This window comes from Cynocephalus volans, chromosome 5 (assembly GCF_027409185.1).
Source record: "Cynocephalus volans isolate mCynVol1 chromosome 5, mCynVol1.pri, whole genome shotgun sequence".
In the NCBI taxonomy this organism is placed as follows: Eukaryota; Metazoa; Chordata; class Mammalia; order Dermoptera; family Cynocephalidae; genus Cynocephalus; species Cynocephalus volans.
Window position 1 is genome coordinate 54,604,574 of NC_084464.1, and position 12,871 is coordinate 54,617,444.

The 12,871-nt window shown below is 39.8% G+C and overlaps 1 protein-coding gene across 1 annotated transcript in view; it reads right to left on the bottom strand.

The window, feature by feature from the left end:
- Nucleotides 1–12,709, bottom strand: part of XPO5 (exportin 5) — a 42,517-nt gene extending 29,808 nt beyond the window's left edge. The window contains exons 1-10 of the mRNA XM_063097723.1: nucleotides 12,450–12,709; nucleotides 11,053–11,174; nucleotides 9,846–9,918; nucleotides 8,665–8,802; nucleotides 8,327–8,509; nucleotides 4,861–4,887; nucleotides 3,972–4,157; nucleotides 2,913–2,989; nucleotides 976–1,075; nucleotides 404–487 (exon numbers count right to left, since the gene is read on the bottom strand). Of these exons, the coding sequence (XP_062953793.1) occupies nucleotides 404–487; nucleotides 976–1,075; nucleotides 2,913–2,989; nucleotides 3,972–4,157; nucleotides 4,861–4,887; nucleotides 8,327–8,509; nucleotides 8,665–8,802; nucleotides 9,846–9,918; nucleotides 11,053–11,174; nucleotides 12,450–12,554 (1,095 nt within the window). The 5' untranslated portion in view covers nucleotides 12,555–12,709. The remainder of the gene's footprint in view (nucleotides 1–403; nucleotides 488–975; nucleotides 1,076–2,912; nucleotides 2,990–3,971; nucleotides 4,158–4,860; nucleotides 4,888–8,326; nucleotides 8,510–8,664; nucleotides 8,803–9,845; nucleotides 9,919–11,052; nucleotides 11,175–12,449) is intronic.
- Between the last annotated feature and the right edge of the window lie 162 nt (nucleotides 12,710–12,871).

The window sequence follows — 12,871 nt, forward strand, 5'->3', positions numbered from 1 at the left end:
ACAAAGAGATCTCGGTAATACTTTGAAATTGCCTCTAATGCAGTGCATCAATAATGACTGCTTGTTGTGGACCACATGTTAATAAGACAGGCTGTGGGTCAGATGTAATTCCTGGAGTGTGGGCTGAACTCCACCACTTTCTCTTCTATGCAAGAAAGGATATTGGAATCTCAGAGTGATATTAGAAGAAAAATCATGAACTTGATTAATTTTATAATAACACAATTAATCAGACTTTTGTATTTAAAATATCTCTAGTACCAAATCACCTGGGACACACCTCAAATCTGATTGAGCATTATCAGAATATTACTTGAGGGGAGAAGCTGCTGACCTAGACAGTACAATGCTTGGCTCAGGAATAAGACCCAATAATTCTCTTAATAAAATGCATAAAGTTTACCTGACTTGGATGGGTTGTGAAAGCAAGAAAAGATTCCAGGTATTTTCCAAAGTTTGCTGGTGTTTCTACATCAGAATCTACGCCCTGCAGGAGAGAAAGACCACTACATTAATTATGTTAATTGGGGCGGGGGGAGGGATAGGAAGAGCAGGGGAGCAATAAATACAGATACTGAAACCCCCCCAAAAGTTTCAGTTTTGAAAGGACTTTGTACTTCCTTTAGGCTAAAGAAAAGCATCATTTCTTTTTTTTTTCCCTTGGGCTAATAGTCCATGTTTCACGGGCTAATAGAACTTCAAAGGGTTATGTGTTCAGCAGAATAAGCTTTTACAAGTACCAAAATTAACAAGAATAGCAACGCTGACTTTATGGGATAACAGATGTGGATGTTTGCTGTTGATATTAATAACTGACTTGTTAAAATTAATCTATAGACTCATATAAAATAATCTGTAGGACAATGCCCCATCGGACAAAGTCAATGGCATCTGCAATCCCTTATAGAAATATAACTTTCATAATGTTCTCCACAAATGGGCCTGAAGCTTTCCAGAAGGTAACAGCTCACTCACTAGTAATGCACACAGCTGACCGCCCAATGCACACAACACCTGACAGAGTCTCTTCAGGAAGACATAGTGTTTTTCTACCAAGCCTCCTCCATCAGCAGTTCTGTAAGATGAGAAAATACTGTGATTAGCTGCACATCAAAAGAACCAATGGGATTACCATTAAATGGAGCTATATTTGGTCTGTGCCTCAACATTCAAATCTTGGTTGATTATCAAAGTTAAAATAACATCAAAAACAACCAAACACTGAAAGAAGATCAATGAGGAGTACGGTTCAATGCAATCTCATTCCTCAAGAGACACCCTAGTTCAGGGTATCACATAGTCCTTGGTATTTTGGGATAACAACATAAAATGACCATGACCACATAAATGACCATGACCACATACAATAATGCATATACTTATATGCGTAGCTATACAAGAAGACACTGGTTTATATCCAGGGAGGACTTGGAGAGATCCCTGGGGGAGCATGTAACAATTCTTTATACCATTGACAAAATAAAGTAAAAACATGACTTTGCATCACGTATCTACAAGTCATTTAACTCAGATCTGCAATCCAGTAGAATACAAATAGTTCTGCAAAAAAAAAAAAAAAAAAAAAAAGTTGTAACTTATTTGGTGGCAAAACCTGATGGAAATGATACAGGACTTTTCATATTAACAGCAATTAATAACAACTAGTGTGAACAGCAGCCATATTAGCTGTCTTCTGGAGGTAAAAAGCATGGACCTCAGGGTAAATAAAGGCCCAGGCTCTAGTGATGTTGAAGGGCGATATGGTGTTATGGTTTCCAGTACAGGCTCTGGAGCCTGACTGACTGGATTTGAATCATAGTTTTACTAATCATCAGGTAGTATGGTACCTGTAGCACAGACGGCGATGGGACGCCTCAGTGTGAATGTCATGGTCTCTACAGAACTAAGAAATGGATCTTGGAAGCAATAATTACAATGGTTACCCAAATGACATGTTCTTCACTTAATTAACAGGACACCTTAAAAACAGAGCTGTAGTCTCCATAAAAAAGAAAGCCATGGGGCTGACCGGTTTTCTTAATGGCCAAAGTGTGGTGCTGATAACACCAAGGTCAAGGGTTTACATCCCCATACCAGCCAGTTGCCAAAAAAAGAAAAGCCATGATAAATGCCATATAAGAATGGATAATAAGGAATTTTAAGTAATACATGTGTGTCTCACACCTTTTTATCTGTCCTTGGGACCAAGAGTAAGTGAAGAATACAGAAAAATGAGTGTTGCAACAGCTTCAATTATTTGTAATATATACTTCTACCTGACTTTTTGGTAAGAGACACATGTCAGGAAATGCTTTAATTATGTTCCAGAGCAACTGGAAGAAAGTAAGCAGAGGCCATTATTTCAGTACATAGAAGGTACTTTACACACACATCTCTGTTTGTTCCCAGTGTTTCCAAGAGCCTCAGCATTTCAGGTATTGATTACTTTGAGAAGAAGAGCAAGAAAGAGCATCTGGAGTTCTCTACCCAAGGCAGGCCCTAGGACAAACTCTGGTCCAGCACATCAAAGCCTTCTCAGGCCTCGTCACCATGGCTAATTGGAGGCCTAGGGATCATTGGAAGCAGAAGACAGAATCAAGGAGACGAGTTGTGTGGGGGAGAACTGTAAAAGCGAGTGGATGCTGAGTCAATGGCCACAACTTTTTCCAACATAAGGTCTTCAAAAAGGCTGAATAGACTCACTCATGCTCAGCCCATTCTTGCCATGTGATACCCTGAGTCACCGCAGAGTCACCCCACCAGGAGGAAGGCCCTCACCAGACGTGTTCCCTGGACTTTGAACTTCCTAGCCTCCAAAATGTAAGAAATAAATTTCATTTCTTTATAAATTAAACAAAAAAATAAGATATAAAAATGACAAAGAAATTAGAAAACACTGAAAAGATACTCACTGTGCAGCAGAGAGTATATAATGCATAGCAACATCTCCAAATAAGACCATCAGGGGTTTCCGGTCTTCCAACTTGCCCTAGACCCAATTTTAGGAAAACACAGACATACAAATTGTATTATTAAAAGCCTCAAAGTACTAACATCTTCTGCACCTATAAAATCAAGTACACTGACTTCATAATTTCTCATATACCCCAGAGCTTTCTGAATACTGGAAAAAAGCCAACTCTTTAAAACCAAACCTGGATGAGACTTATATATATATATATATATATATATATATATATATATATATATATATTTTGTCTTTTTCATGACCGGTACTCAGCCAGTGAGTGCACCGGCCATTCCTATATAGGATCCGAACCCGCGGCGGGAGCATCGCTGCGCTCCCAGCGCCGCACTCTCCCGAGTGCGCCACAGGGTCGGCCCGAGACTTATATTTTTAAATGTGTTAGGCAATAATGCTGATATGATAGCAAAGTACATTACAACTGTAGATAATATTTCTATAGAGAAAAGAGTCACGGTCAAATTTGTAAGCCAAGACAGGTATATTATTAATTAATTAATTAATTAGTTAATTTATTTTTTGGCAGCTGGCTGGTATGGGAATCCAAACCCTTGACCTTGGTGTTATAACACTACACTTTAACCATCTGAGCTAACTGGCCAGCCCTAAATGTTTTTCTTTTTTTTGGTGGCTGGCCAGTACCCAAAGGTATAAAAGCCAGTGCAGCCACCATCTAAGATTCTTTGACATACCACTAAATGAGCTTTAAACTTTAACATTATTTTTATCTCTTAAGTGTGAAGTGCCAAGAATCACAGCTGTTTCAAGAACAGAGTAGCTTGACCAATCCCTGTATATCCTGCTATTGGATCCCCAGAATATTGGTAAACTCTGTCCAAAGGGGCCAGAGGCAGGCAATTAAGTTGGCTTTAAGGAAAAAAAACCCAAACCTTTAAATGTCTTTCTGCCACACATGCAATTAAGCATGCACACACACCCTATCTCAGAGACCCTGAGGATAAGTCAGTCTGAAGTGGCCACTTACTTTTCTGCTGACTGCAATGAGAAGACACTCAGCTGCTCCCAATTGAAGTTCTTGTTCATTCAGAAGGAGGCACAGTATCTCCAGGAGTTTACAGTTTTCAGCAGTAATATGACTCATAGACACCCAGTCAATGTAGCCTGCTAGAGTATTCAGTGCTGCAACTCCTACTCGACAGTTTGCTTGAGCCTGTATGAAAAGAAATAACTTTTGACCAAAAAGTCCTCATTAACAGATAACGAAGATGTGGTTATAACTGAACTTCTATTTCCTAATTTCAAAAAGAAAATTATATTTTTGGGTCGGCCCGTGGCTCACTCAGGAGAGTGTGGTGCTGATAACACCAAGGCCACAGGTTCGGATCCCATAAATGGATGGCCGGTTAGCTCCCTGGGTGAGCATGGTGCTGACAACACCAAGTCAAGGGTTAAGATCCCTCTACCGGTCATCTTTAAAAAAAAAGAAAATGATATTTTAAAAAATGTACTCATGTAAGGGCCATCCAGTTACTCAACTGTTAGAGTGTGGTTCTGATAACAACAAGGTCCAGGGTTCGATCCCTGTATGGAACAGCTGCCTGAGACCCCCAATGCCCTGCAAAAAAGTACTCATGTAACAGTCATTGGTAGGAAACTCAAAGGTTTTCTTCTGATACACAATCACTTCTTAAACAATGGCATCTTCAACATCCATGAATCAGATCATTCTGGCATGCATGCCCATTTAATCTTTTTAAAGAAATATTATAATTTTATCCCCCTTCCACCAGAGCTCAATGATGGAAAAAAAAAAAAAAAAAAAAAAACCCCACCAAAGCTGAGGTCAGGTGTATGCATCCCTGCACCTGAAAGCCTCAAAGAAGTTTCCTTCCAACTCCAAAAAGAGCTCTTACCTTTGACTCCTGAGAAGTATCTGTCTTCTAAAAGAAAAGAAGTATAAGGATCCAATGTTTTTAATCAGCAAAAACTGCATAATAACCATCCCCCCATAATCAAGGCCCTTTAAATAATGATTCTTAAATACAGACACAACTTTTAATCTTGGAAAAGTATTCAACTTTACTAAGAACTCATAATTGATATTCCCCTAAGGACAGGTTAGTGCCAGAAAGAAAATTAAATGAATACAATTTATGACCATTTATGAATGGGCATAATTATAGGAAAACCTTGTACACAAAAATAATAGATGCTAAATATACCACAATAGTGGAAATTCAGTAAATGCACAAATATGATATTTTATCCTTATATTTCAAATTCCATAATATTTATAATTTACAAGCATATAAAATGAATATTTTCCCAAGAAACTTCTGAAAATAAAATTAAGAATAACTCCTGAAGATGATTAAAGGAGAAATACAAGCAGGAATAACAACCTCTGAAGTACCTGAAAACCTACCACCATTGAGATTATAAAAGATTTTTTTCATAATTCCTTTTTTCAATTTTCAGATACACACACACACACGTTTGTTTGTTTGTTGTTTTTGGCGGCTAGCCACGCTCTAAACAACTGAGTTAACCAGTCAGCCCCCAAAAATATATATATTTTATAAAGAACTAGTATTAAGCCTTCATCATCACTGGCCAAGTAGAGGTGTTAAGAAGGGCAGAGATGAGTGGAACTCTCTCAACAGCATCTACTGATGCTGCCCAAGGAAGGGATCCAGTGACAACAGCCAAGTCCAGCCTCTACCTTCCATTCCAATAAATCCTCTACATCCTTGAGACCAGTGCAGGAGTCAGGTAACGGGACAGAGAGAGAGTCTATTCATCCCATCTTTGTTTACCCTTCAATCTACTGCTGAATTGGAAAGGTGAAAGAATGTAAGTAGAGAAAGAACTAGGAGTGATCTGAGAAATTCAAGGTACAAAAGATGGCTCTTGATATGCTCTAGTCCTGGGCGTAAGTGGTAGCCTTGTTTAACAAATGGAGACGACTGAAACCAAGGCTAAGGAAGGAGACCACAGTGTTATGTTTCTAACTTGTATCAAAGCCATTACCAAACAGTCTTGCTCTGGCATATGGTCCATCGGCTAGACTTCTAGGGCATCTAACTATTCACAATTTGACAGTACTTGAAAGCCAATGGATTTTGCTAAATATTATAGCTGTGAACAGAAGATTATTTTTAATGCTACAGTGCTGTGATGCTTTTCCTACAAAATATACAGCCATTCATCTTTAAAATGCAAATAACTAACAATGTTTAAAGTGTAGCTCTACAGGTCCTAAATTTCCCAAGAAAGCTCCTTTAGTGTTTTAGAAACACTATGTCAGTGTTCATAATTTCCTAAGACTAATTTCTCAATTCACTTATGCAGATGATACTCAGAGATGTTACTATTTTACAGAGTTCAAATACCTTCTTTCCTGTGGAATGCTAACCTTTCCAATCAAAAGAAATCTTCCCTAATAAAGAAAATATATTTACTGAGAGCTACTACCACCATCCTATGGTTATTTATACTATAAAATACATCTGTTTCAGGAAAAATTGTCCTGTATCTTATAGGCTAACAACTCAACTTAGGGATAAAACACATCTGGGGCTGGAGGGTTGGTTAGCTCAGTTGGTTACAGTGTGGTGCTGATAACACCAAGGTCCAAGGTTCAATCTCTGTACAGGTCAGCTGCAAAAAGGGAAAAAAAAAAAAAAAAAAAAAGGAAAGGTATGAGCAGGTTCTCTGTAAGACAACTGTTCCCCTTCTCCTAGGGGTTAAACTTCCTAGAGAAAAATAAAAAGTATATCCCCCTAACCCTCAATACACAGATTTTAAATGCAAATATTTTCTTGGTGTTTTCTTTTGAAGAATTTCAGGGAGTTATTTTAGGGAAAGAATCCATTATATTAGAAAGAATGGGGTATGAATTACACTGCAACCATTTATTAGAAAAAGGATATTTAGGGGACCCCGGTAGGGTCCTGAGGTATGGAGTGGAGGGAAGACGAACCCAGCTCCAACCAGGTAAAGAGCACAACAAAAACACTTCACCAGCAGAGACAAAAAAAAAAAAAAAAAAAAAAAAAAGGTCCTCTCTCTCCACAAAGCACACTCCAGAGTAAAAGAAGCATCTGCTATATGATAATAGTGGGGGACCTGAACACACCTCTCTCAGTACTGGACAGATCACACAGGCAACAAATCAACAGAGAAACAGTTAACCTATCAGAAGGAGAGAACAAATCTATGGTTATGGGTAGTGGGCGTGGGGAGAGACTGGATAAAGGGCATAAAGAATAAGTAAGATTTTTAATAATGAATATGCTAATAAAAAAATTTTAAAAAAAGAGGATCTTTAATAGTTACTCACTGAACCTCTGGAGACTGACTTTAGGGATGTTTTGAAGATCAAATAACAAGTATATAGCATATATTAGATACTCACTGTTGAGTTCCTTCCCACCCTACCAGTTCACAGTACCTTTTCCTCATTATGTGCATTAGTATCTAGTGCTTCTCTAAAAATAAACCCAGGTCAACAGTTTGGATCCCCTTATCGGCCAGCCACAAAAAAAAAAAAAAAGACCCAGCACAGCTGCCACAGACATAAAAACCAATTTTAATTACTCCAATTTCGTGAAATGAATACTTATGAGAATTCTAGATATGAGTTTTCAACCTTAGTACTGTTAACATTTTGGGTTGGATAATTCTTTGTTGTGGGGGCTGTCCCATGCGTTACAGGATGTTTAGCAGCATCTCTGGCTTCTATCCACCAGATGACAGTAGCAACATCCTCAGCTGTGAAAACCAAAATGTTCCCAGATATTCCCAAATGTTCCCTGGGGGTGCAAAATCACCTCTAGTTGTGAACTATTGTGTCAGATTAACTTTCAAACTGCCTTCTTCTGACTGGCGTCTGCTAAAAATGATAATGGTTGGAAAGACACTACCTGGGTTACCCTTTTCTGCAGATAAAAAACCTTTTCAGGAAGAAAAAAATACCAGGGATAATGTAGAGAAGATTAATAAACTTGGCAATTGGCCCACTTCGAAAGGGACCAGGACTTAACAGGACATCAAAATTTAACAAGGTCTACCCTGACCTATCAGAAGTCTGGGTTTTCAAATATTAAATACTAACCTTCATTTTTATACTATTTTACGAATTTTCTTACTATAAAAGGAATTTTTTTTTAGTAGACATGGAAACTCAGAACTGAATTTCTTAGAAAATTAGTTCTAGTTTTTCCTGTCACTTCTCAGTTTTGTTGCTTATAAAACAGCCTTTTCTTTTGCTGAACTAGATACCCTAGTTCCTTGCTGAAAGATTATTTTAACTAAAAACAAAAGCCAAAACACTGATGTTAGAAAATTAGGACTTCTGTGGGGTGAGGTGTCCCTTACCACTTGCTGGAACTTGTTTACGTTTTCTTGAAGTGTGTTAAGTAGAAAACTGAAGATCCTCTCCATGTTCTGGGTTAAGGTTTGCTGGATATCCCTTCTTCTTTGAGGGGGAAGTGTCTGAAAGGTCACTACGTCCTCTGCCAGTCGCAAAAGGATGAACATCACTAATTCTGTCTGTGTTTCCTATACCAACAAAAGTAAGCTAATTAACACATCTTTTTCATTATAGGTATGCCCAAAGGCTATTTTTTGTTGATGAAACCAACAACGATAAAAAACAAACCCTAAAGTTTATTCCAAGAACAAGTATACTGAATTCATATAGCCGTATTTCATACCCCTTGTTTGGAAAGAGTGTCCAATTCTATTAGCATGTCAGGCCAGTGCTGTGGCCACTCTCGCTTGATCATTTCTACTACAATTCGAGACAAAACATCTTTAATATGGTTCTCCTCTTCCAAAATGTTTAATGTTCCCTGAAAAAGAACAAGAGATATTAAGAGGTCTGCAACACTGAATTCCAGGAAAAAAAAACTGGGCCGTAGAAGTGTATAAAACTCATCAGCATGCCTGCTTTTAAACCAAACAGAACAAACAGACCTGTTTTCCATGTCTTAGTCACTTGTCCTGCATTCTCACTAACCATTACTCCCACTTAAAGCTTAAGTGGGGGTTGCATCAGCTAATAAAATGGCTGTCACACAGAGCAAGGAAGTCATCATTGTTCTTTGTTACAAACTGAAGAGACTTCCATATTGATTGTTTCATTTTTTTTAGAGGCCAGGGTGGAAGAGTATAGAAATAAGGAGTACATTGAGAAGTTGCTAAAACGGGAAGGTATGGAGGAGCAATTGAATATTTTACCAATAGTTCTAATATTAGAAGATATATAAAAACCAAAACTGGGTGTGTCTTCTGAAGTATGATGTCAAGACTAATTAATTATAACTTCTATCGTCTCCCCAGAACTAGCAAAACAGAAGTTCTAGCTAGCTAAGTTAATTAATGATTTTGAAGGGAATTTTTTTTCTCTATATAAGGCATTAGACTTTGGGGATGAAAGGGGTAGGAACTCTACCTTTCACACCCTTTGCAAAAAAAAAAAAAAAAAAAAAGAAGAGAACAAATTCCGTATGTTTTTCATCACTAGTATAACACAGTAGTTTGTTCTGGAATAAAAGGAAACAAAGCGGATAGTGTTTCAACCTAATTTAGATCTAAGAATCTCATTCATTTATTTGCTGAAAATGTTTAATCTCCTCTGCCCTGTCTTTATAATTTTAAAAATAGAAGTCAACACATAAGAGTGATTAATTAAACCTAGTAAGAGAAATGTGATGAATTATGATTTCTTGTGATGGTGGTTCTTTTTACCTTGAAGGTAATGGTTAACATTACACAAAGCGTGCTGTCTGACCTATCTAGAAACGGTGAATTTTTACACAAATGCTACATTGAAGAAGTCACATTTTGTCTAAACTACCTTGGAAACAAAAGTCTTCCACCACCCATTCCTTACATTTGCAATCAGCTCCATGACACTGTTCTTCAGATAGACCTTCTCCAATCGAGACATGCTGTTCCACCGAAACCTGGCCACCAAAATGCACAAAGTCAACAGAACCACATTAGAAGTCTTCTCTGGAGTTGAAGAAAAAAAAAAGGAAGTCTTCTCCTCACAAGAGAATAGCTTTGATTCCTGCATTAGATTATGCTGGTGACTTCATAAAGAAATTATACTTTTTGATTTTGTGCGCTTCAAAGAATGCACAAAAACAGTCCACAGTTAACTAATACTACCAACAGAAAAATTCTTGGGACAGTTTTACATATAAGTGGTCCATTAACTGGAATTGACAAAAGATTTGTGCCACAACTGGCTTTTCCCATGACTTTATTGATAGGCCAGAAGCAAATATACATCTACACAACTGGAAGAATGTAGCTGCTTTTCAGAAAATACAATATTGAGGGCTGGCTCGTGGCTCACTCGGGAGAGTGCGGTGCTGATAACACCAAGGCCATGGGTTTGGATCCCATATAGGGATGGCTGGTTAGCTCACTGGGTGAGCGTGGTGCTGACAACACCCAGTCAAGGGTTAAGATCCCCTTACCGGTCATCTTTAAAAAAAAAAAAAAGAAAACACAGTCGTGATACCACTAACTCTCTTTCTGTGCTTGCTTACAAAGTGATAGCACAATTCCAGAAACACTGGGGCTAAGTCTTAAAAGCTGACCCTTCTGATAGGTTTTGAGGGAAGGAGATTCAAGTTAGGAGTTTTCTGTTATTCTCCGATAATCTTACTTCCAATGTGCCATTCAAAGAAAGCACACACACAAACTTAAAAAAAAAAAAAAAAAAAAAGGCACAGTGACTAACCACAGGTTTGTTTACCTATATATCGCACTCTTCTAAAAAGGTTTTGAGGTCTGCTGGCATATGGTAGCTCAATAAATGCTGGCTGAATGACTAGCAGTTATCAGCTAATATTTGTTGAATGCTTAACATGCACCAGGCACTTAACATGGATAAAGAAACTGAAGAGGAGAAAGGTAAAGTCCTGAATGGGAGCTCCTGTGAGATTCTGATAACATCGTGGGGATCATTCCTTTCTTCTTGGGGATTGCTCTTTTCCACTCACCTAAAAAGCATCTCTATAGGTTACATAAGAAATACAGATTAGTTCTCTCATAGACTTCAGTGGTAATGTCCAAGAGCTCCTTACTTGACAACATGTTCCAGGATCTGAAGACCAAAATGTCTGACGATGGCAATTTGTGTTTTCTCAGCCAACCTTAAGCCACAGGGGACACAGATAGGGCATTTTTCTTTAAACTCTTCACAAAACTGAAAGAAGAAAAGTTAGTGTTTCCTTTGGGAGTAAGAGAGCGTGGGGATTACAAAAACTGCATCTTAAGAAATTCCAACCTGAACTATATTTTTAAGTTGTAAAACCCAGATCAATAATACATTAATAAAAAAACTGACAAACATTCCTTCCACTTTGATTGTTCCAGATTTTCCATGCTATCTATGACCAATAGTAGCCTTACTAGTGTTGAACAGAAATTGGACCTAAAAGAGTAAAAAAATTGTTGGAGATACTCTCCTGAAGTACATAGGAATGAAATGACAATTTTAAGGATTTGTTTAAAAAACCTTTGGGGGAAAAAGGGATAGAAAAATGTGGCAAAATTTTTATAACTGCTGAATTTAGATGACATGTATACGCAGGATCATTGTAGTATTCTTTCTACTTTTGTGTTGAATAACCTAATAGAACCCGATTGTTTCTGATTCCAAAACCTGTGGCATACTCCTATATATTGCAGACTCCCCAAATGGCGCTGATTCTTCATTTCTCACAACCCACATACACTGATGTGGGAATAAGCTCTTATTGTATTAGCAGCCCCAAATTGCAACACATGAGTCAGTCCCAGGAGCAGAGCATCTGAGACTCAAGAAAACTACTTTCAGGAAACCAAAATGCCTTTGTAAAAATGCAAAGCAAGTGGTAGAAGTTCATCTTTGCGCAAAATAGCCTAAGAATATCACACACTAAAAAACATGGGGGGAGGGTATGTGTAAGAATTAGCCCAGAAATGCCCAGGACACAGACGAGGGTTAGCTAGAGATGTCTGTCTGTAAGTAAAGGGTCACTAGGCGGGCTGTAACTCGGTTAGGACAGGTCAGGAGAGTGGTTCAGCAGAGAAGCGTTTAGTGAAGGAGAAACCATAAAGAATGAAGCTAGTGTTGGACGGGATCTGCACGTGCGCCAAGGGAAGGCGAGGGGATGTGGGATTTGGGGGATGAAAATGGGTGCAGCGGGATGTGGAGGAGATACGGCCAAGAATGAGCAGAAATGGGGGAAGGGGTAGGACAAGGCCGTGGGAAGCAGCTAGGGACTGAAGCGTCCTGGGCGAAGGGAAGGCACGGCGAGCAAAGAAGGCGGGGGTGGGAAGAGGCGCGGAGGGCCGCAAGGGAAAGGCCCCCGGGCTTGGGGAAGGGAAGTCCAGGGACCGCGTGGGCGGAAGACCACCAGAGTTAGGGGCGGCGCCCGGGCGGCCAGGGCTAGGGGAGGGTCTCGAGGCGGGCCCAGGGCGCCAGGACCCCAGCTACCTTGAGGGCTTCCAGCCGGTAACGCTGGGTGGAGCTGGGGTCCATCATGACCGTCACCGCTTTCACCAGCTGCTCGCACAGCGCGTTCACTTGATCCATCGCCATGGCTAGCGCCACACGCAGCGAGCGCGCACCACAGCCGTCCCGGGAACACGAGGCACAGACGGCTCCTTTGGCTGGACCACACGTTGGTACCCAGCCACGGCAGGCTGGGGGGTGGGGAACGGGAGGAGGAGCGTGAGCTGCAGAAGCTGAAGCCGGGAAGGAACCGGCGCTGCGCACGCGTCCGAGCCGCTACTGCGCATGCGCTCGCGGAAGTGGCGGCTCCCTCGTGACGTGATTCTGGATGGGCGGAGTGTGAGACGGAAGGGCCGCGGTGCGCAGGCGCTTCCACGGCCCTTCCCGGCGCGCGCTGTCTGACC